Source organism: Penicillium diatomitis (assembly GCF_028827545.1).
Source record: "Penicillium diatomitis strain IBT 30728 chromosome Unknown utg000003l_segment0_segment0, whole genome shotgun sequence".
Classification (NCBI taxonomy): domain Eukaryota; kingdom Fungi; phylum Ascomycota; class Eurotiomycetes; order Eurotiales; family Aspergillaceae; genus Penicillium; species Penicillium diatomitis.
The window spans coordinates 1195883-1218437 of record NW_026623175.1 but is presented as its reverse complement, the minus strand read 5'-3'; the positions used below and the strand labels follow the sequence as shown (position 1 = coordinate 1218437).

Below are 22555 nucleotides of genomic sequence, written 5' to 3'. Positions count from 1 at the left end.
GATGGTGAGCAAGGAATACTTTCACGTTGAGTCAGGTTGGAATTCATTGTTGTGATAGCTAGAGAGTTTGGTACTGACAACAGATGGGGGTGAGCGTGGAGATTGATCATACCAACTACCTCGCTCTAATCCAATAAGCATGTGGAACACACCTACTAAACCATCGATGTAGTCTCGTTCGAATCGAGTCATAGTATGTACCCTTGTACAGAGAGGATGTTATTAGACAGTAAAGGAGTGCGAATTGCATGAATTCCAGGGCTATATCTTCGTCTGAAAAACCAGCTGACCACTTGAATGAGTGCTGACGAGTCGTCAGCACTCAGTAGAGTCGGTACTCGTGCACGTCTCCACGTCTCCACGTTGACAGAATCGACTTCCCCTTCGAGACGATGGTGCAGACCCCTCCAAGCACGCCAGGGGCTGAAAACGCGTCCGGTGATCGTGGAACGGGTCCATGTGATGACTGCGTCCAGGTGGGCCTCTTGCAAGTTGGGGTGCAGAAAACGATGCGTCAATGTCCGTGACTCCATGCGCGTCGCCATGTACCTGCTGCGGGTCCCGTTTTTGCCGGGACGTGGGCGAGAGCGGTCGGCGACGTGTTTGGCTAGATGATATTGATCGGAACCCCTTTCGCGAGGTAGGTAAGTAAGGTAGAATTGAGAAGAATGTGGGTACGTACGTTGCAGTACGTACCTTGCTACTGTCCACTGGCCTATTCGAGAAGGTCGGATGCTTGATCCGATAGTCGGACGAGACTGTTTTCAAGCAAGTGGATCATGATGGGTGATGAAGGATACTCGGAAGTCCTGAGGTGTTGATCTTCGCTCTAGCGGATCACCCAGCTTAGCCAGTCGACTGGAATGACTTGATACTACGGGTGATTTTGTTCATGACCGAGATTCGCCCGTGAGATCTTCGTAGTACTTCCATATTGTACAGTTAAGTGGGGGTTCTCAATTAGGGGTGCCACGGACATGATGAGGTACCTACTCCTAGTGGGTCACTGGGTAAGATCGATGTTGCGCGGGATGCCCAGAACACCAGATTGGACCTTACGTACTGCGTTGCACGTCGAAAATGGCAGTTCCACAAGGGACTACATGGATGACGGGTTCACTGCTACAGTATAGTTAGTACTGCCTACTTTGACTTCCGCACTACTCGTCGCATAGTCAAGTAGTGGCCCAGAAAACTTGCGAGGAGTCATGATTTCACAGATATCCACGGTACAAAGAGTCATCGCCTTTGCTACTAGTGAACTAGTAAGTTCCAGGTAGTAGGACTAGGTACCCACCCAACCGAATACCAATAAGAATGCACCCGTCTCAGTTAGTATCGATTTTTTTTTTTGGTTATACTAGGCACTAGGCACTAGGCACCGAGGCTGTGCCTCACTTTGACTACTGAATGATGGCCATCCAGAGCTGCATGTCTGGTTACCCAAGGTGGACCCTACTCATGTAGTAGTATCACGACATTAGTACATTCTCACTTCACGGTACATAGAGCACATATGCACAGTTACACACTAATCCTTTGGACATGCCAAGGTATGAGTCCCCCCCGAGGTTGGGATGGGTCCAAGTGAACCAACTGACGGAGTCCTACGGCGTGCTTATTGCTCGCCTCACGCGGCGGCAGAAGAAATCAACTGGTCCGAGTGTTCCGCACGCCTGAACCAAGGCCCGTTAACATGACTACTGCGCAATATACATACAAGTAGCTAGTAGCACTAGCTGGACTACTTCCAAGATTACAGGACCCCCAGCTTGATACCAGCGTCCCGTCCGCTTAGCTCATACTGGTCTCGAGGGGAGTTTCCCGAAACTGTCACCCTGCGGTAGCGCAGCGAACTACAAGAGTTCGTATGAGCCTATGAGGAGTAAGCGGTACGCGCACGGACAGTTGTGAGGAGATGAGAGCTTGATGATGGAACGCTAATGGACCTGGAGGCTGGAGCCACGATGATGCTAGAGGACCTGTCGTGCTCGTGGGTCATAATTTCCAAGAATAGTGAGCATCTGCGCGCTCTATCGTCTATGCTCTATACAATATAGATATTCACCGAGATAGGCCTAGAATCTCTCTTGAAGGTGTCTCGATGTCATATGTTTTTGACCGCAAATCAGACATTTCTAAAGGCTTGGTGAAAGACTGATTCCTGTGTCTTGGGGTTTGTCGCATCAATTCACATTGCACCAAGTTCATGTCATGTAGGCCTGATCGTATACGCAGGAATTGCCCATCAACTTATCCGATACTACTATCCTACTCCTTTACCACGCAATGACTCGGGCCCGGTCTTGGGGCTGAACGAGATGGTCGGGCTGGACATGGACCGAAAGGACGCCACTAGTCATGCATCATCCCCACGTCCAGATCCCCCCTTTGCATCCCATTGACGATCCATTGGCACGGGCTGGACTCGACGAACCTGGAGGCCAATCGATCATGTGGCTTGCCGCTGCTCCTGTTGGGTGATTCCCCAAAGACGAACTGCGGCGTTTTGGCAATTGCGGGGAATCCCTGGAGCGAATCATCAGACTTCCGCGAGATCGGGAATGCGGTCGAGGGTCGCCATACTTCCCAGGGTGGACATACCCCCAGGCCTCCTTCCATTCGAGTCAAGGATGTGCTCGCTCGATCATCTCGTGATCAAGATGGATGACTGTCTTTTAGGGCCATGTTGTTTGGGTTGGGGATGAGACCGACTGTGTTGGCAACACTGGAGATGTCTTCGCGTCCTGTCGAGGTAGACGAATCCACCGAAGAGTGAAGCGAGTACGGAACTATAAGAAGGAGAGTAACTCAGCCGGAACGTCTTGAATCGTGACCTTCTTCATAGAGCTCTTTGCTTTTACCTCCTTCTTCAGGTGATTGCTTTTTTTTTTGTTTCTCGTCAAAGTTCTGCTCTATTTTTTTTTTTTTTTCTTTTTTTCTTCCTTTTTTTTTTGCTTTTTGCTGGCCCTCGTGCTCCGTTCAAAGCCACCGAAAAAGAAAAGAAAAGAGCGCAAGAAAAACTTCTTTCCTGTGCTTCTTACCTCAGATAAATTCTTTAAAAGATCGTCCCTCTCCTATCAATTGACCGACAGACTGCTCGTGACTTTTTTTTTCGTCTCTCGATAGAAAGAAAGAACAAGCGCTGAACTTTCAAGAAAAGAAAGGGAAAAAAAAGGTCCTCCGAATTGAATGGGAGAATTATGACAACCTTCGCACTGGTGGCACTTCCGATTGTCGTCCTCATCCTTGCCGTACGACACTATCAGCACATTCGAAGATGGATCGCATCAATTGCCATACCGTTCCTCTTTCGCAGCAATGCATCATCTCCTCCCACCTCGACCGACGTCAAGCACATGATGCCGTGTCCCGCACGACCGATCCCAGGCCGAGAGCGATACCGCGTCATGATGGACATTCGCAAACTAGACAAGCACAATTGGTTGACACTCGACCAAAACTACAAGGAGCAGCATGCGGTGCGAGATGTCTTGCTGCGCGACAAACGAGAAGAAGTCATCCAATGTCTACCCGAGGCGGCCGCGGCTTGCCAAGAAGCACTGGAGGTGGTGGCGGAATTCCTGTGCGCGCGATATCCGAGTATGTTTCAGACATTGGTGGACGGCGACACTGCGTCAATACGCAATTGCATGACGGGAGAACAATTTGCGGTACGAGGCCCAGCCTCGAGCGGTGACGGAATTGACGCGCTTGAGGCGGCTGTCCGACTCACGATGGAGGATCTCAGCATTTTGATGGTCAATGAAGAGGGTGAATACTATCTGTACGACTCTTTTCTTGTTCTTTTCTTTTTCTTTTTCTTTTTTTTTTTGGATTTCATTTTCCGGACCGGCCGCTCAGAACATGCATTCTTCTTTGGAGGACTTCAAAATTCCCAACCTCACACGCAAAGGAACTTCCTACATTTGCCCCATCTCAGCCATGGATTTCTTTTCCCTTAACTAACCTCTCCTCCCCCTAACAGGGCCGCCAGCGCAAGTCTCTTTCCCACCGGATGGACCGTCCAGGAACGAATCGGATGGACCATTTCTCGCCTGCATGGACCTGTGCCATTGTGGCACCAACAGGTTGCCAATTCCGTGAGCAAGTAAGTAAGACACTGGAACACAAAAAGGAAAGGGAGGGGAACAGAAATCCCAAAAAAAAAAGGTGTCATGCGCTCGTAGCGCGCTTTATTGTTCTTCTTCTCCATCTTCCATCGTTCCCCCACTCCACTTCTTTCTTCCCCCCCCCCCCACGCGGTATGCTGATTGCGATCCACTCGTCTCCACCAGATTTCTGGCCCGCCTGACCCCCAACTCCCCCATGGAGCGATCAAACTACTTTGTCGAAGTCAAACAGTCCGACGAGCGGCTCATCGAGATCCTGTATCGACCACAGGGACTCTGCGAGAAGAGCGACTCACGGGACCCGACCCCCTCGGACATTCTCATTCGAAAGGAAAGACAGACCTTTCGCCGGTTGCCACACTCCGAGACCATCTTGTTCGGCGTGAAGACGTACCTGACGCCGTTGGATCAGCTGTCCATGCCGGAGCTGGAAAACCTAGTGAGAGAGATGAAGACTTGGCCTGACTTTGTGGGCGAGTATAAAGGGAAACATGTCTGGGGACACAAGGTGCTGGAATATTACCAGGGTCGAGTGCGTGTCGCTCAAGCGACACAGGAGAAGTTGGACGTGTGACAATCGACCATTGCACTGGAGAATGAACGGGACGAGGAAGAAGATCTGCTAATCTGAAGCTGGGGAGCCGGGTGAGTCGAGTCGACGAGTACACCTCCTGACTGCACACCTTTGCTGTTTTTCTGCGTTTCGCACGATGGGCAAGTATTGTCAAAAGTGCGACTGTGAGTCGCGCTCGTGGTTGTCGTCCGAAGGTTGCATCGCAACGGCGTGAAACGAATTTGATCATGAGTTTTCTACCTATTCTGCATGGTGACAAAACTGGGCTGGCTGTCTGAATTATTTACATGTCCTTTCTGAGTTACTTTTCTTTTTTTCTTTTTTTCTTTTTTTTGCCATCCGACTGGAATGCGCTCATGACTACTGCAATGACTCCTGGGACTATGACTGTCTATGTCTTACAGCTAATGTTTTGAATTGTGTCATAAGCCAACAAGAATGCAAGTTGTTACTGGAACTGAAATTGAGATTGAAGTTGGCAAAAAACCTGCCCCTCGATTTGGGCCTTATCGGAGGTGAAATCTTTCCACTGCCGAGGTCCTTTTCCATTGAGGTGACATCATGGCAAAAAAGTCGAACGAAAGAAGCGCTCGCTGGTAAAATGTAATGAAATGGCAAGTCGGCCGGAATGTATCTATAAGAATATTGACAACAGAAAATCAGGACTGCAGTAGCTGATCGAGTGTACGTGTGGCGGTAAGATGAAGAACAGCGAAACAAGTAAACGAATCGAATGTAGTATATGCCATGTAATGGCGATCAGATCTTTGACTTGGGAGCCTTATCTTGCTTTAAGCGCACGACACCCTGTTGAAAAAAAAAAAAAAAAAAAAAAGAAAAGTCGAGTCAGCAAAAGGCAAGAATTTCAAAAATTCATGGGCGTCAAGGTCGTCGACATACCTCCTGAGTGCACGTGGCAATTAACGTGCCGTCCTGCGACCAAATCTTCTGAATAGCCAGCCCACGGCCCTCACCCGCCCACGGACTCTCCATTTCAATCAACATCCACTCATCGGCTCGGAAAGCGCGCGGGTTATGGAAGTAAATAGAGTGATCCAGGCTGACCATCATACCGAGCTCATTTCGGTCCCTGTTCTGACCCTGGGTCGCATCGTCCAAAGCTCCCTGCAATTTGCGACGCAAGGCGGCCGCCTCTTCTTCTTTGAGTTCCCGCAAGGCCTTGGTGATATCCTCGTCGTCGAGGTCGGACGGGTTCTTCAACGCCTGCAGCATCATTTGGAGCTCGTGGGGAGAGGAGAAGCGGGGCAGATCGTGGACGCGTGCAATGGTGCCGATGAAGTGGCTGTCGGTGACATAGGCCAGTGTTGACAGGTGTGCCTGAAAGCCACCTTCTTGCGAAATGTGGCCACGGGCGCGAACGAATCTGCGCACCCGTTTATCGCCAGGGTTGGCCGCCGTTCCTATGCATTGTCAGCTGAACAGAATTCTCCACTACTTTTGGAGGGGAATTTCCCCCCCCCCCCCTATCTCTCTCAGGGACTCAGACGCACGATTGACAATGCCCGCCTTTCGAGACTCAAATGGCCCATTTCCCGAGTTGCTCAAAGCTTCGACGGTTCCAGGCACCAGATCCTGCGGGAGAGGAACTTGCGGCATGGGCACCGCATGATCAAGGGTCTTTTCGCCGCCGCTGCCGACTCGACTGAAGCTAAGTGTCGTGGTGAAAATCGGTCGCCCTCGTTGCCGCGCCTGCACGGTACGAGTGATGAAGCTGCGGCCGTCGCGGACCCGCTCAACGTGGTAGAGAATGGGGATTTCGGAATCGCCGGCGAGAACAAAATAGCAGTGCATGCTGTGCACGGCAAAGTCGGACGGGACGGTGCGCATGGCGGCAGAGAGGGACTGGGCGATGGCGGCGCCGCCGTAGATGCCGCGAGCACCGGGAGGATGCCATAGCGGGCGAGTGTTTGTGAAGACATCCTAGATACATAGGGGACCAACATGTCAGCTCATCATTGCGACGAAAGGGGAAAATCTGAACACGAGTTGGCATGTTCTTACAGGCCCGAGATCCACAACCGTCGTCAGATCAAGCACATTTTCGATTGGAGCCTTGGACTCGTCCAGAGCTGGAGGATCGAGAAGGGTCGCGCGTTTGCCCATGGTGTCGCACTGTAGTTGCCCAGAAGAACGTTGTTGGAGACTTGAAGGAAGATTGATGCTATCTTGAATGAGCCGAGACCGAGACACGGGGGGGGGGCGCTCAGCAGCCTGACGATCCGGATCGCGGCGGTATCCAGCACTTTTTGAGCGATCCGGTCGGCAGCTTGCGCGGGATCGATGAGCCGAGGTTCATTTCTTGACGGGTTACTTACACAACGGCCGTGCTCCACTCAATCCCGTGATCCGCGTCGAGACGAGGTATGATGGGGTTCCGTCCGATCAAGGCAGACACCGGGCAAGCGTAGACCACGTGAACTCAATACACAATGTCCCGAGTGAGCTTCAGTATACCAGTAATAAATGAAGTACACTTCGCCGTCAATAGCAAAGCCTGATCGGTCAAGGGATAAACCCACTGAACGTAATTGTCATGTTGAGTGGGTGAGGTACCTAGTAGGAACTAAACAATCCCGCATATTTATAGCATCATGTCAGCGGACGAGGTTCTTCCAGCAATTTGCCACGAGGTTGCTACAATACTACGAAGGCCGCTAAATCTGTTGTTATTGCAGCCGCTTGTTACCCTCAATCCCAGATCATCGTGATTGAACAGGTTGCTTACCCAGCTACTTTCATCGTGGACAACAACATCTTCCCATACTACCTATCTCGTAGAACTGAGCACTAGACTGGAAAGTACTATGATCCTTCGATCCAGTCGTGGTCTTCCCAGAATTTCACTTCTGATCAACAGTGTTCTGATTGTTGGCTCGGGGGCCTGGCGCTTGAACTTGCCAGCCCGTTTTGGCTACGATGATGCTCTTGCAAGCAACTACGCCTCGCTCACATCCAGCTGCAAGTGAACGCCACCACGTACACCTACAGCAGTCCTACACGGTAGGCTCTCGACGCAAGGGCAAATTTCACCGCACCAATTGTCTCGACAACACCAACACCGATATGCACGGACTTCTGCGTGATAAGTCTCGGCGACTTCGTTCTGGTAGGGGTGCCTCCACGAGCTATCAATCATGATCACAAACCCAGGCTTGTTGAAAGAGTCGATATCCTCAAGAGAAATGTTTAGAACTTATGGTAAGGACCGCTCGTCCACCATAAGGCAATTTCTGTATTGTGGAATAGGGGTCCATCGGGCATGATCATATGGTCGGCCTTGCTCTGCTACACATGCAGTGCGTGCCCACTGATTGAAGTGATCGAGTATGGCTTAAGGGGTTAAGCCATCAAAGTGGTCTTTGTCTTGCATGACTGTCAATTCAAGGGAGTCCAGCATATCTAGGCTGTCGTAGTATTCTAGGTTGCTTTTCACGTGTATCAGAAATCGACTAATGAACTCTTCCCGGTCTGTGTCGCTTCTGTAGGTGCATCGGTAGACAACTAGGCCTCAAATCCCGAAAAGGAAGTCGATCATATTTTGCTCCACAAAATTCGCTTCATTCAAGTTGAACTGAATTGATGGGGTATACTTGGATTCGAAGTTCGTGGTCGATGAGTGCGAGAGCGGCGCAGAGATTGGTCGGTGGGAACGGGGTAGGTAGTTTATGTTCGGATTGCGTAGTGAAGCAATACCGAGGCTCTTGTTGTGAGATTTCAAGTGGTAGTCCCAAGTCGGCAAAGTTGAGTTTGGAAGAACTTGCTCGTATGCTGAGGAACGATGCGCATATTGATGGCACTGCAATGACATGAAATATGATTCTAGAGGGAAATTGATTCACGGGTCAAGTCTGAATATGTGACACAGTCGCGTCCCGGTATGGCGAACAGTCCCGTCAATGTATGAAATCCCAGCTATTCAGGTGAAGAGGCCCGCGACAGTCAGAGGTTTGAAGATAAGAATGCCGTCAAACAATCAATATAGCCTATTCCTGTGGTAGTAGATAAAGACTACGGTACTGGGTGTGAAATAGTTTTCCTCGTCCCTCGTTCTTTCCCTCACGTCGTACTAGATGAAGACCCTCGGCCCCCATGTGAGATCAGCATATCGAATAATCTACAAAGCTTAAGGAACTACCGACATATGAGATCAGGGCTCTTTGCAATCAGATACTTCTCTTTTCAGGATAACATAACGTAACATCAGTGTGTCTCCAGTTCACACAAATTGGTGATTGAGAGCCGAAGCCCCTGAAGGAATCTCATGCAGACGAAGCAATGTCTTCTGTAAATAGCACCTTTCTTTCAATACGCCTCATTCCTCACATGAAGTGTCCAAGTAGTGGGGGCGGTTGACTATCCTATGGGTGATCCGACATGGTCTCAACGAGCAAGTTCTTCGTGATGAGATGTAGATCGAAGCAGTCTGGGACACGAAACCTATAGTGCGTGGTTGACGGCTTGTGAGTAAGAGCTAGATCAAGGGTTGTAGGTTGAATTCACTGGACGGGACTGACTGTACTTCACCATCATCTTCGCCAGTAATCTGACCTCCGGCGGATTTGACCAGTGCTTTGAGACTGCATCGTATTCAATACTTAGTTTGAACTGCCCTAACTGTTGCGTCCGGACGATCTGCAAATCACCTACCGTTCAATGTCATACTCCGTGACACCATCATGCAACGCAACCTGAGAGAATCTCAGAGATTTGAGCATCGAACACGAATCTGTCCGCGCGAACGGGAATCATCAAGAGAGTCAACAGACGCCCAAAGCGAAAACTGACCTTGTGAAGAGGCATTTTTCAAGTCTGCTCGCCTCTGGCGTTGTGCGACCTGAAATTTGATTCTGTTTGTTTCGTAGGCAATCGACTGTAAGACTGTGATTTTCCAAGCTCAGACTAAGTCCGTCACTAAGCTCATGATATTGTGCTGATCGTCCGCTCATGTTTCCTTCGAAACTTCCATTTCTCCTAGCCTTTTTAGTGAACGGCGCCACCTGGAGGTAATAGCTCGGTAAATATGAGATCATTTACATCAGATGGGAGATATTGCAGGTGGTAATTCCCAGTCCCATCTAGTCCGTGTTCTCGACGGAGGAGTCGCGTCTCCGTCGACTGGCTCGTTCACAGAGTATATTTTCTATGGCCAGTCGATCGCATTTCTAAAATGCGGTATGAGAAGTAGCTTGTATCAATGATAGTATGTTGAGCATGCTGATGCTTCAGCTTAATAGGCAACTGGAAAGTGCTGAACTAACCCAGCACCTCCACGGCTCCGTGCGGGTTCCAATGTTCTACTGATTCTATTTGCAGTCTAAATCTACCCCGAGTCTATCAGCAGCCTAATGAGTCGATTTCAGTCAAGAGTAAAGTATATGTCTTCCATCCTTTGTTGAATCGTGGATCAGTGGTGGGGTGCTTCACCGTGCTTTCATGGAGATCAATCCCGGTCGGCTGATGACGCCAAGCCAGGCGTATCAATTGCCATCACGTGTTGTTTCTCCGCTTTCTCGAGGTCCATCGTGTATGACAATGAAGCAGGAGACTTGCCCAACCTCACCAAGACAGAGCCATTTGTTCCTCGTTGAGTTTAAACGCCTGGTAGAGGGTATCCTCACAGCAAGTCTGTCCTAAAGAATTGGGTCTCGGTTGTGGCCTGATAGCAGCAACAAGAATGTCTCCGCCATTTCGCCAATCAGTGCACCTGCGGCAGTGTACCCGAGGCCACAGCAATGGTGCACCGCGGGGTTAAGAGAGCAGTAGGGGCGCTCAGACAGCATATTCGCCTATCCGTCTGAGAAAATTTGGGGCGAGGAGAATATGGTCATTGAGCACGATCCCAGATGACGCACACGGAACGGAGGTCTGAGTTGACTGCCCTGCAGATCCAGAAAAAAAGTGCATGAGAGCTGCAGGACCATTCGCCTCGTTGTTGCATGATCATGAACGATACGATTCAAACCGAGTTCATTGACTTCATCTACTCGTTGGGCCCAGCCCCAGCGACATATTTATATCAGAAATCCAGAGCCTCAAGGACTTTGTCTTTGCGCCATTATCCCGTCCATGACCTCACTCGCAGTGTACCTGAGAAAGTCGCCGCAGCGATTGAACTGATAGTGTAAAGTGCCACTCCGGGTATCTCCACGCTTAGATGGTCACTAACCGAATCGAGCAGCTGTCCGTTGAGCCTGAGTGAGCTTAGAGTATTCCTGGACACCGTGTTGATCTCCGGCTTTGTTTCTCAGGATGGGCTGCAGTGCAACAAGGGTTGCTTGAGCCGCATCGTAGACGAAGCGTATCTCGAGATCGCCGAAAAAAAAAAACCAAAAAGGAAAGGCCACACTCGATCAAAACCATGGTCAATCAGGACATTAGACGACATATCTCGTTCCCAAATCCCTCGCTCACAGGCCCTTTTTACTCCGCACTAACAGTTCCCAATGACGATCATGCCAAGCTATGGACCCTGCGGGCTGTCGGTGCCTTGGCTCGCGGCTGGACTGAACCCCCACCTGCGTAGGGTCGTAGGTAATGCAACCTTCCCGATTCAAAGGGCGGAAATCTGATTAGGACAAGCCTTATCAGGGTCAACAAAGGATTACGACGGTGGTCCCGGGCAGATTCGAGGCGCAAAAGGCTAGGCGCAGCTCAATGGGGAAAAGACAAACATCGAGCGGAGTCATTGTTGACGTCGAGCTTGGCCGGGCGAAATGACAATAAATTCACTGAGGCCCCCAGAAGGAACTGCATTGTCACTTCCAACCTCTCTATCATCACACAGCGCTACTACCTCTCTGCTGGTTTCGTCTTGGGAAACAGCGCATTGTCATTGCTCAGTGCTGAATGAAAATGGTGCGCTACTACTCAAGCGCGCCGGCTGTCGCAGCTGCTTTGCTTCTCACCAGTGTCTCGGCTCAATTTGTCAAAGCGCCGACCGATCTGATCAGCAAAAAGGGACATGCCGGAATCAATGTGCGGTACAAGGAGGTGCCTGCAGGAATTTGCGAGCAGGATCCCAACGTGAAGAGCTATTCCGGTTATGCCGATGTGGGTGAACATGAGCATATCTTTTGGTAAGAGATCGTCTCGATACTGTCGAGCCACAACGTCGTCTCTAATTACCGTGCAACGATAGGTGGTTCTTTGAAGCTAGGAATCAAGACCCGACAGAGGTTCGTCATGGCGCATCTAAACACCTGGACTCTCGTACTCAAGAATTGTATGCTGATCGTCTCGCAGGCACCACTCACAGTCTGGATCAACGGTGGACCGGGCTCCTCCTCCATGATCGGATTGTTCCAAGAACTCGGACCCTGTGGTGTTGGACCCGATGGCAAAGCCTACAACAACCCCTACTCCTGGTCCAACGCAAGCAACATGGTAAACACTGATATCTCTCGCCTCTGGTAAGAACCAACCAGCAAGCTAACGACGTCGCAGCTCTTCATCGACCAGCCCACCACAGTTGGACTTTCTTACTCGATCCCCGTCCCGGCGTACCAGGATGGCAACTCCATTATTCAATTGCCCAACAACACCTGTCCTGATTACGCCGAGGAGACCGGTACTTGCGGCACTTACTCCAAGACAGATATCGGTCTGGTGCCGAATTCCACCCAGGGCGCCGCTCCAAATATGTGGAAGACGCTTCAGGGATTCATGGGAGTGTTCCCCCAGTACTCTCGCAAGGGTTTCTCCTTCACTACGGAGAGTTACGGTGGTCACTACGGCCCTGTATTCAATGGTAAGAGATCAAGTCAAGTCAAATTTGCAATAAAGGGGATCTGTCCTCCCTTGTTCAAAGTGCACGGCTCACTCCGGCCACGATAGAATACTTCCTTCAACAGAACAAAAAGAACATTTCCGACGCAATCGAGATCCGGCTCGAGAATGTGCTCATCGGAAATGGCTGGTTCGACCCTCTGATCCAGTACCAGGCTTACTACAATTACTCCGTCTACCCGGGCAACACGTATGACTATGATCCTTACAACGCCACCATCAAGAACAAGTGGTACAACAATCTCTACGGCAAGGGCAACTGTGTCGACCAGACGAAGGAGTGCTACGCCACGGGCCGGAACGACATCTGCGCCAGCGCAGACCAATTCTGCGCGAACAATGTGGAGGCCATGTACGACATTTATTCTGGCCGCGATGAATATGATATGCGCGAGTTGAACCCGGATCCGTTCCCCTACGAGTACTATGTTCAATATATGAACAGTCCCGAGGTCCAAGAGGCCATTGGCGCGTATCAGAACTTCTCGGAATCATCGTCCACCGTTTCACAGGCCTTTTCCAACACGGGTGATGACGATCGCGAGTCAAACACCATTGAAGATGTGCAAAAACTGCTCAAGGCCGGTGTGCAGGTGGTGATGTACTTTGGCGATGCGTGAGTGTGCCTCCTACCCCCCCCCCCCCCCCCCCCCGGCGCCCCCTTTCCCCAACTCTCTCTCCCTCTAGACATCGACAAATCCCTGCCCATCTTGATCACACGCTAATCTCGCATCAGTGACTACAACTGCAACTGGCTCGGAGGGCAAGTCGTCGCCGACGAGATCAACGCCCCGGGCTACAAAGACGCCGGCTTCGTCAACATGACCACCTCGGACGGCATCGTTCACGGCCAAGTGCGCCAAAGCGAGCTCTACAGCTTTGTCCGCATCTACGAGTCCGGCCACGAAGTCCCCTTCTACCAGCCCCTTGCCTCACTGGAACTCTTCGAACGAGCCCTCGCCAGAAAGGACATCGCCACCGGGGAACATGCCGTCTCCAGCCATTGCGGCTACAAGACCCACGGTCCGCCCACAAGTGATTACCGCGAGGGTAACGCGACGATCGTAACGAAGATCCTCCCCACCAATTCTACCTACAACACATCCTTGAATGGACCCGACCCGTCGACCTCCAGCAAGATGCGCCGAGCGGACCTTACGCGCGAAGTTCGGGGTAACCATAAGTTGGAGGCTATTCGAAAGGTGAGACGGGCAATGGGAGGAAGACGGTTGGTGTAAGCTGTAAGCCCAAAATGCGAGAATAACAGGGAGGGGCTCGACAGAAGCCCCTCCCCTCCCGGGCCGCAAACGTGCTTGCGATATGTATTTATCTAAGCCATTTTTGCTTGATATCAGGCAGTTGGTGACATGACGATAATAATGAAATGGGTATTGGCGCCAAAACAGAAGAGTAAAGTCCAGATGAACGTGAGGTTAAGACATGAAGACACAAGCAGGGAAGAGAGAAGGAAAGGGACGAGATGAATCGATAAAGATAGCAGCTGATCAATTCTAGCCCTTGTGGATGCAATCGTTATCCGGAGAAGAAAACAAGAGAAAACGAGTCCTGCGAGGACGAATGCAGAGATATGTGAGTGGCCGTGAGTGTACCTGGCTAGCCGGAACGATAACCAGTTTCCGGATTTTCACTGTACAGGAAGGAAAGACATGTGCAGAGGCGAAGGGAGTTGGAGTGGATCGACACTTCATGAGTTCTGTCAGGAGAGACCTCGTGGTATCTTGCTGGTACACTGGAGACCGCTATCCCCGGACAGCTGGCTGCACGGTAGAGAAGATCAATATAAAGCCCGAATGATCAATTGAGCTGTCCCACGAAAGACAGTACAATACGACACCACCGAGGACTTAGATAATGCTGGCGATGGTCATACGCGAATGTGCAGAGCTAGATCGCCGTTCACTCGTCGTATCCGACCCCGCAGCCTGCGGAGCAAGCAGGGTCGAAGAATGATCCGGCCTCGAATCAATCACAACATCCCGACGCTCATAATCGCGATGCTGCCGTTCAGTCTGAAGACGGGCCACGGTCCGCTCGACCCACTCCCATCCTTCCCATCGTTGTTCAGGCACTGGGGCCCGTGGCCTCGTGGATCCGGAAATTTTTTCCAGCTCGGATCCGGACTCGCTGCCCTGCCAAACCCAGCTGCCGTCGGTTGTGCCCTGCATATCACCAGACAGGTAGGCCATCATTTCTTCGTCCTGGCAGAGATCGGCCCCCGGGTGTCGGTGGGCGCGGTCGAGAAGGCATCGAAGGAAGAATGCGAGGTAGCGGCCGCAGGCGGCGTTCACGGAGCGATCGTCGCCGACGGCAGCGCTGGCTTGGACACAAGCGAGAGCGGCGCTGAACTCTTCTCGGAACAGGAGGAACAGGGTACAGCGCCAAATGTGTGTGCACAAGAGAGTGCCGGCGCTTGAGACAAAAGGACCGCGCCAGTCCTCGGCGCCGGCCTGGGGACGCATGCATCGGGACAAGATCTGGGCGGTATCGACTGCTATTGATGTGCAGTAATCTACAGCGGCAACGCGGACGCTGGACTGGCAAAAGGGGGATATGTTATGTCGATGGAGAAGCAGGCGGGCGTTTTGAAGGTATATGAGAGGTGCCAGGGAGCGCGGGTCGAGATCGGTATCTTGTTTGAGCTGAAGGTGGGCGGGAAAAGTGGTGCGGCAGATGGTGAAGTGGCGTTCGAAGGTCTCTAGTGTTGCATAGCTGATCGTGGTGGAGCGCAGGGTACGTGTGAGCTGGCCTATCGAGCGGACAACGTGGATGGTGGCGAGCAATGGAGACTGTGTGGGGGATTGCTGGTCTAACCCATTGCCCGAAGCAAGAGGTTGGTCATCGCCTGAGAAGGGGAGGTCAATGTCACAATCTTGGTCGTTGATGACGACAGGTTTCCCCATTTCGAGGGCGAGGAGGCTGCAAGACGCGAAGAAGATGTCACATTAGTCAACGAAGGTGAAAAGAGAGGGCAAGAATCTCGGAGACGAACCGATCGTATGTATATAGCCCCCACCATATACGTTTGCGCATCTCACATTCGACATCCGACCACGGTCCCGACTCGATATGCAACCCAATCTCCTGTGCCACACGAACCGCCGAACCAATCCAAACCCAACTGGCCGATTTGGAATTGACTTCGTAGAGAAAAATGCTCAGCAGGAGAGCTGCACGAACACGATCCAGATTGAAATTGTCTTGCCAGACATCAATGATCCCACACGAAATGCGAACATACTCCTTGCCTTTTTCTTCGCGGTTCGGTTCGACACCATGGAGGACGCCACAGGCAAATACACCAAACAGCACCGCCGCCCACTCACTGGACGCACCAATCACGGAGCCTTGCCGATAGAGGTCCTCGTATGCTGCAAGGAATTCCGGCCAGTATAGAACTGGTAAGTTTGGATGCAGACACCGGTAGTACTGCGTAAGAAGACGATCGGCCACTTCCTTCGGGGGCAAGTCTGGTGCCACGTCGGCCGGGACTCTGGATATTGCGCCCGACACTTGATGCGGATGGGGGCTTTCAAGATCCCCTGTCCGTACAGACGCAAATTCGACCTGACCGAGGTCAGATCGTGGGTGATGAGTGCTTTGGGTCGCCGCGGCGGTTTGTAGTCAATCTCGGGCAACTTGATCATCGGTGTCGTCGACACATCGTCAATGTCCATCATCCCATCGGGTCGTAACATGCCCGATCGTAATTGTTGGAGCTGTTGTTTGGTGGTTTGCAGTTGCTTTTCCAGATCCTGGACCTGCTTGATTGACGACATGCGGCGGTTTGTCTCTTTGGTGAATAGGCATCGAACTTTCCGATTGATGCACTCGGTGCAATGGGAGGTCTCGGTGGCATCACATTTGACTTTCCGCTCCCGGCAAGCGTCGCAACTGGGATCTTTTCTCCGCTGTCGGTAGGCTCTCTTTTGCTGCAACGGCGTCGGTGTTGACTGCTGGAGACCCACGGGGCTGGTCTGATACATGGCCGGACCTCCCGAGACCGTGCCCATCGACGGCGCATCTGGCAAACCTCCACTCTCGGCGGGGGATCCCGAGGCCGATTCGTAGAATCGGGTGTAAGGCGAGGTTGAGGGCGCCGGGGTCAACCCGGAGGCATTGCTCTGCGACGGTGGTGGCAGTGGCCGTGATGCTTGAGCTCGGGGTGAAGTATGTGCCCCGGAATGCTGCGGCTGCTGCAGTGGCGGCATGGGTTGTAATAGATGGGCCATGCGCATTCCACTGTCAGGTCGACTCGGCGGCGCGGACGGTAACCCGACGCCAGCAGTGTATCCGCCGGTTACCGACTGTACTGGTGGCAACTCATATGACCCATCCCGATGGGAATTGACGGAGCGAAACGGCTGTTGCATGGTGGCCGATATTTTGAGGCGAGCTTATTCACACAAAGGCTCCCTGTAAGACGGGCGAACTAACAGATTGGAGTCCTATCGGGACGAAAACAATCACGGTGGTGGTGTCGCCTCTCCACAATGTCAAATGGAGGACGTCTGTGCAGGATTAGACTAATTGAGTGATTGCGACCACGCCGACCAATGACCCGCGCACTTGAGAAACCTTTGAACAGGCGCACAAATCGAGGGATTTTGATGATCGGGTTGGAAATCATCAACAGTGGTGACAGGAACACTTTATCCGAGTCGATGGCGGCGTGACCAAATTGGTTAGCGAACAGGCCGACTCGTCACGGGCAAAGCTTGATCGCGATCGCTTCGGGTTTCTGTCGGCGGCACCAAACTTATAGTATGTCGGGAATGTTGGGTCTGGGTCGTCCGAGAAATCCAACAGGGTCGCGCCGCGCCCACGGAGCAGGACTGGGATGGGGGGGGGGGGGGGGGGGAGAGAGAAAGGTAAGGAGACTGGAGTCAAAGGAACGCACTCCGCGAGAGGGCTGGAAGTAAAGAAATGCGAAACAAGAGGGAGGACAGAGGATTGAATCGAGAGAGAGGAGGATGGAAAGAGAGGAAAGAGAGCAGGAGAGAGCGGGACAATGCCAGAAAGAGGAAAATCCACCAGACGATCCCCAACTGTCGAAGGTGAGAGTGAACGAGAGAGCCAATTCCACCAACGAGGAAGGTTGCGGAGATCATTCGCACCGGCGGCGAGAATGACAAGGCATCATGTTGTCGAGGTATAACTTTTACGAGACATCCACGACACGGCAGAGAAAGAGCAGTGGCGCGTGGATGCGGATGGCCAAGCAGAGGGAGGATTGAGTCGTCGTGCAGGCGGAATCAGATTGGCTCTGAGGCGGGAGAGCGGGCGCGGAGATTAAACAAGATTTTAAGCCCAAAAGTGGCAGCCTCAAAGTGTCAACTCAATCGACGCGACAGAGTCGTCGGGACTGCGAAGACCCCAAGAGAAAGAGAAAGGGAATAAATGATCAAGCAGGGGAATCCAGATTCCCGAAAGGGAGGAAGGGCATCCACCTCAGCATCACAAAACGGAGAAAAGCCGCCGAGGATAGGAGGGTCTTCCTCCACCCTCGTCCACGAAATCACGAACAGGCAAGCTTAGGCCGAGGGGGGGGGGGAGAGGAGAAGAGCAATCATGCAGGAGCGAATCGGGTCGACAGTCCAGACTGGAAACCAACCGAATGGCGATCCAGAGCCAGGGGATCTGAACGTCAGAGGAGATCGTGGAGGAAGAATGGAGACCGTCCCAAAGTTCGAGACGAGAGAGAGGGAGAGAGCGAAAAAAAAAAAAAAAAACACAAAAAGATGGGAAATCCAGCAAGTACAAAACGAGTAGTACGGAGACTGCGAGTACGGAGTACGGACAGATGATCGGATAAGAAGAGCAGCACGGTAGTGAAGAAAATCGGAAAGATCAGAAACCGATAAGGAACAAGAAACACGAGAAAAAGAATTAAGCCGAACAGACTAAGAATTGAAATTAAAATTCGCATTAAAGAATGAAGACAGCAACGCGAGACAGCAACAGAGCTGGAGTCGATCAGAGATCCGACCGAAAAGAGTCATCGACGGGGGGGGCACTGCCGAGGTTGGGGGCCCAGCATATCCGGTCAAATCAGCGTGTTGGCGGTCATCCGCCGCGAGCATCACCCAAAGCAGAAGATGGATGGGGAGGATGACCTCAGCGGTGCGGTTGGAGACTGTGAACCCGGGCAGAGCGGAGAGGAGCCAGAGGACAGAGTGGGAAGAGTGGAAAAAGAACGGAAAAAGAAGAGCCAAAGTGGACCGGGGAACAGACTGTGTGGATGAGCAGTCTGGTAGAAGACGAGAATGATTGTACGGTAGGGTAGAGCAAGAGGAAAATAATAGGATTTGATCTAGCAGTACTACTCAAGCCTAGACAGATGAACTACGTAGCACGTAGCACTGTTGTATTATGTAGAACAACACCTAATACTGCCACTACTGGTATGGCCGGGAACTTTGAAGAAGGTTGGACGAGAACGATGGGTACAAGAATCGAGTTAGTAGAATCATTCGACGACGTCCGAGATATGGCTAAGTGACTGATCGTAGGTGTGAACTCCAAAACTCTCAATCGACAGAGAGGAAAGGGGAATCAGGAAGAGATCAAAGAGTAGGTGACTAAGTGAAGGGGACAAACCAAGAAAAAAAAATAAAAAAGAAAAGAAAAAGAAAAAGAGGAACCCGAAGAGGAACGACCAGAAGGAAGAAAGAGGAAAGATCGTCATCCCAGGCCACCAAAGAGCACAGCAAATCACGAGGGGCAAAGATGCGGCGAAAACGGGACGAGGCCAAGAGCCGATGGGCCTGCGGTTCCATGATTCTCATCATCCGCCGTGATGGCTCTGAGCACCGGGCACCGTGGCGTGAAGGGGGCGACTCAAAAAGCACTTGGGTGGACATGACCGGGCAGTGAGCACGAGGACGAGAGATCAGTAGTCGATACGATGCGTCTGGACATGTACCACAGCCAACTAACTTGACGGAGGTTGACCGTACACCAGACCAGATGGCTCGAGCAATGGAGAGAAGGTGGATGTGCGTGTTTTCCACGGGAACGGAAAGCCCAGATGACCATCTAAAGCCTTACTAGCAAGTGAGCAACAAGACCGCACGTGTACACTGCTACCAACGTCGTTCACTACTGAGAAAGTAGAAGACTAGGAGTCGGCGAGCTTGCGACGATTCCTCGGCAAGTGCGCTTCTTCGGGCGAATATTTCACTTTGGGCAATAAAGTTTGACGATCAAAGTTGAAGCTACCACTACTATTACCCTATTTCTACTACTATCACTACCATGAGTCTACTGACCTGCTTGATACGGGGAGCAGACACGATGTGAGTCCAGGACAAGAGTATACAGAGTCACAGATTGCCACTACTGTCCATGTGCCCTACTGCACCATTACTACATTTCCACAAGAAAGTGGTCCAGATGTCTTTTTTGTTGTCCAAAAAAAGGTCGAAAATGATTTCCCTTCCCACGAATCGGAGCCCGCCGAGTCCAACATAACCTTGAAGAGCAATAAGGGCAATCGGATTTGAAGATCATAGCCGACAATCTCGACAGATGGATTCCAACAAAACTGCTGATTGTTCAACACCAAGCCCTCTCTTGGGCCTGACCCTCGCCACGTGCGGAGGACCCACACCACTCAAGACCGACACTGTAGTGAGGATAGTCAAATTTCAATTTGAAAAAAAAAAAAAAAAAAAAAAAAAAGGTAAGGAATAAGGTATGAAACCGCGATAACTTCAAAGCTGTATACTAGTTTAGCTATACTGTACACCATAGTGACTATACACTACTTAGCAATTTAAAATATATAAAGTTCTACAATAAACCTCCTCCCACACGCCGTCGCTACACAACTGCCGAGACGGAACAAGATTCCACGTTAAAGTTGGATCAGGAAAAACAAACTTCCCCCCTCTTTTGTCCCTCTCCCCTTTCCGCCGTTCCCTTTCCTTCGGCTGTCAGAAAACCACTACCACTAGGGGCATTAGGGTGGCATGGGGGGAGGGGGTGAAACCCAGTTTTAAGGAATCTTCAGCCGAAGCTTCCTGACACAATCTTTTTCCGCACGGGCTCGAAAGTGGACGGTCTAGCCCACTCCCACCCCGGCACTAGAGGGAGTTCGCTGCAGCTCTCGGCGCAGATGACGGGTGGAACGGAAGAGGACAGAACGTCTGGGCCCAAACGGGCTCGGCCACGTCGCAGTGTGGCACTACTTTAGTACAGAGTATCTCCCACGAAGTGAAAAAAAAAAAAAAAACAAAAAAAAAAAAAAAAAAAAAAAAACTGCACGAGTCATGTCTCGTTAGACGGGAAGAACCGTCATTCATGAGGCGTTGCTCGATCTGTTGGAGCTCTTGAGTTGTACCCGAATTCACGGCTGTGGTTGACAGCGAATCCAAGCAGTTTGTGATCTGGTGATCTTGAAGCTTTTGGTATCAATGGCCTTCTGTCACTTGCCAGAGGTTCTTTGCTGATGTACATCATGCATATGCATACTGTACTTGAAGCACTGCGAGGGGTCAACTCGAACGGAGAAGCTGTCGGCCCATGTGTATGGGAAAAAGAGATGTTGCAGCCGGGAAGCATGGGTATTAAGCATGGAGGTGGATGGTACACAATTCCACATTCAGAACGTGCTCGTGGCCATTTGCGGTGGTGTCATCTGCACCGGCCAAGACTTTACAGTCTTTCTCCAAACTAAGCCTCCGTATCTGATAAATCACTTCAGAGTCCAGCGACCAACGCCTGCGTGAACTTGTGTCAGGTCCGACCCCGAGCCTCAATAACCATCAATTCTTCTAGTTTGAGTTGACGACTCAGACGGAAAACAGTGCATCTTCCCTTACGCAAGGCCGTCCACATGGGACTCGGTCCGAATAAGTCTTCAGGTTCTTCTGATTTACACATTTCTTCTCTATTTTATTTTTAATTGGAACAAAGGAGTCGAGCCTGCAGTTTATCCTCCTGCCCTTTTCTTGCCATTATCAATGTCAACTGTTCCTCAACACTCTGCCCGACATGACGGTAGCCAGTCAAGTATAACCGGAGAAAATCTCACCGTCAAAATGAAACCAACGCCAATTTCCCGTTGGATCGGCACGGAAAAGAGCCCTGAGATATTGAGCGAATCGATCCTTTACACATGCACATTGTCTTTGCATTTTTTTTTTGTACGAATGGACGCCGATCAGCTTGTTCCCCTTCCGCAACATTTCAAACCCGATCGGGTTAGACAGAGCATAGCGCATTATTCCATTCATTCCAACTGGAGCCCGAAGCCCAGCTGGCAGGCCATGTCCACAGTCAGGGTCATGGTCACCATGTTATGGTCACCGTCGGAAAAGGTGACGGCCCCCACTTGCTTTGGCGGGACGACTGATCAATTGGATCCAGTCTCACATTTCATGAGGGTTGGAGAATGAAGTACCCATATGTAATTCTTCATGGAGTAGAGTAGTGCCGAGGCTTTCAAGCACGAGTGATCTGAGCTCGGACGTGAGCTCTGATCGCGTATGCGATCGTGAGTTCCTTAGCGTCCGAGATCGAGTCTGCGAGCGTTTCGCGTGCTGCGTGTAATGGTACAATGATACAATCGTCGATGACTCCGAATCCATACCTCTTTCAGGTGTCAAAAAGAATTCGAATACGCATGCATGGAAAATAGGCAGCATGAACCTGCCATTCCAGGTGGGGAGATTGTCAGCTGGAAACAATATCCATCCTCGTCTTGTTGGTCCGTACTCCGTAGTGGTAGGTGTGTACTTCAGGTACTGAAACCGCTTGTGCTGCAAGGGACCCGGGAGGGTACTGGAGATCGACACCGTCGCGCATCTGCTGACCTGACCGCATGTTGGTAAGTGCAGCACTGCCGTGAAACTACCTAGTTCTAAGTCTAAGTAGGTACGTGGTACCGGTAGGACTCCTCTTCGCAAGCCGCCTTGACAGGGACTGGAGTCATTCTCCCCTGATCAAGGCCAACTTCGTGGTTGACGAGGCTTGATTGTGGCTTGCGGCCGGATCACCATCGCGCCAGTCACATTGTCGA

General features: G+C 51.3%; 4 protein-coding genes across 4 annotated transcripts; 2 read left to right on the top strand and 2 right to left on the bottom strand.

Moving 5' to 3' along the window:
• Positions 1–3203: 3203 nt before the first annotated feature.
• On the top strand, positions 3204–4707 carry N7539_002651 (heme-dependent oxidative N-demethylase family protein; the record flags this gene model as incomplete). Its single annotated transcript, XM_056932254.1, has 3 exons — positions 3204–3787; positions 3989–4111; positions 4299–4707. 3 exons carry the CDS (start codon positions 3204–3206, stop codon positions 4705–4707), a joined length of 1116 nt encoding a protein of 371 aa, XP_056792213.1.
• A 759-nt stretch (positions 4708–5466) lies between these two features.
• N7539_002650 (uncharacterized protein) lies at positions 5467–6831 on the bottom strand (the record flags this gene model as incomplete). The annotated part of the gene is made up of 4 exons (XM_056932253.1): positions 5467–5514; positions 5608–6128; positions 6219–6648; positions 6730–6831. 4 exons carry the CDS (start codon positions 6829–6831, stop codon positions 5467–5469), a joined length of 1101 nt encoding a protein of 366 aa, XP_056792212.1.
• A 4749-nt stretch (positions 6832–11580) lies between these two features.
• Positions 11581–13751, top strand: N7539_002649 (uncharacterized protein; the record flags this gene model as incomplete). The annotated part of the gene is made up of 6 exons (XM_056932252.1): positions 11581–11804; positions 11867–11903; positions 11971–12111; positions 12172–12475; positions 12562–13129; positions 13250–13751. 6 exons carry the CDS (start codon positions 11581–11583, stop codon positions 13749–13751), a joined length of 1776 nt encoding a protein of 591 aa, XP_056792211.1.
• Positions 13752–14378: 627 nt separating this feature from the next.
• On the bottom strand, positions 14379–16904 carry N7539_002648 (transcription factor domain-containing protein; the record flags this gene model as incomplete). The annotated part of the gene is given in 3 exon segments (XM_056932251.1): positions 14379–15450; positions 15524–16073; positions 16088–16904. 3 exon segments carry the CDS (start codon positions 16902–16904, stop codon positions 14379–14381), a joined length of 2439 nt encoding a protein of 812 aa, XP_056792210.1.
• Positions 16905–22555: the final 5651 nt, after the last annotated feature.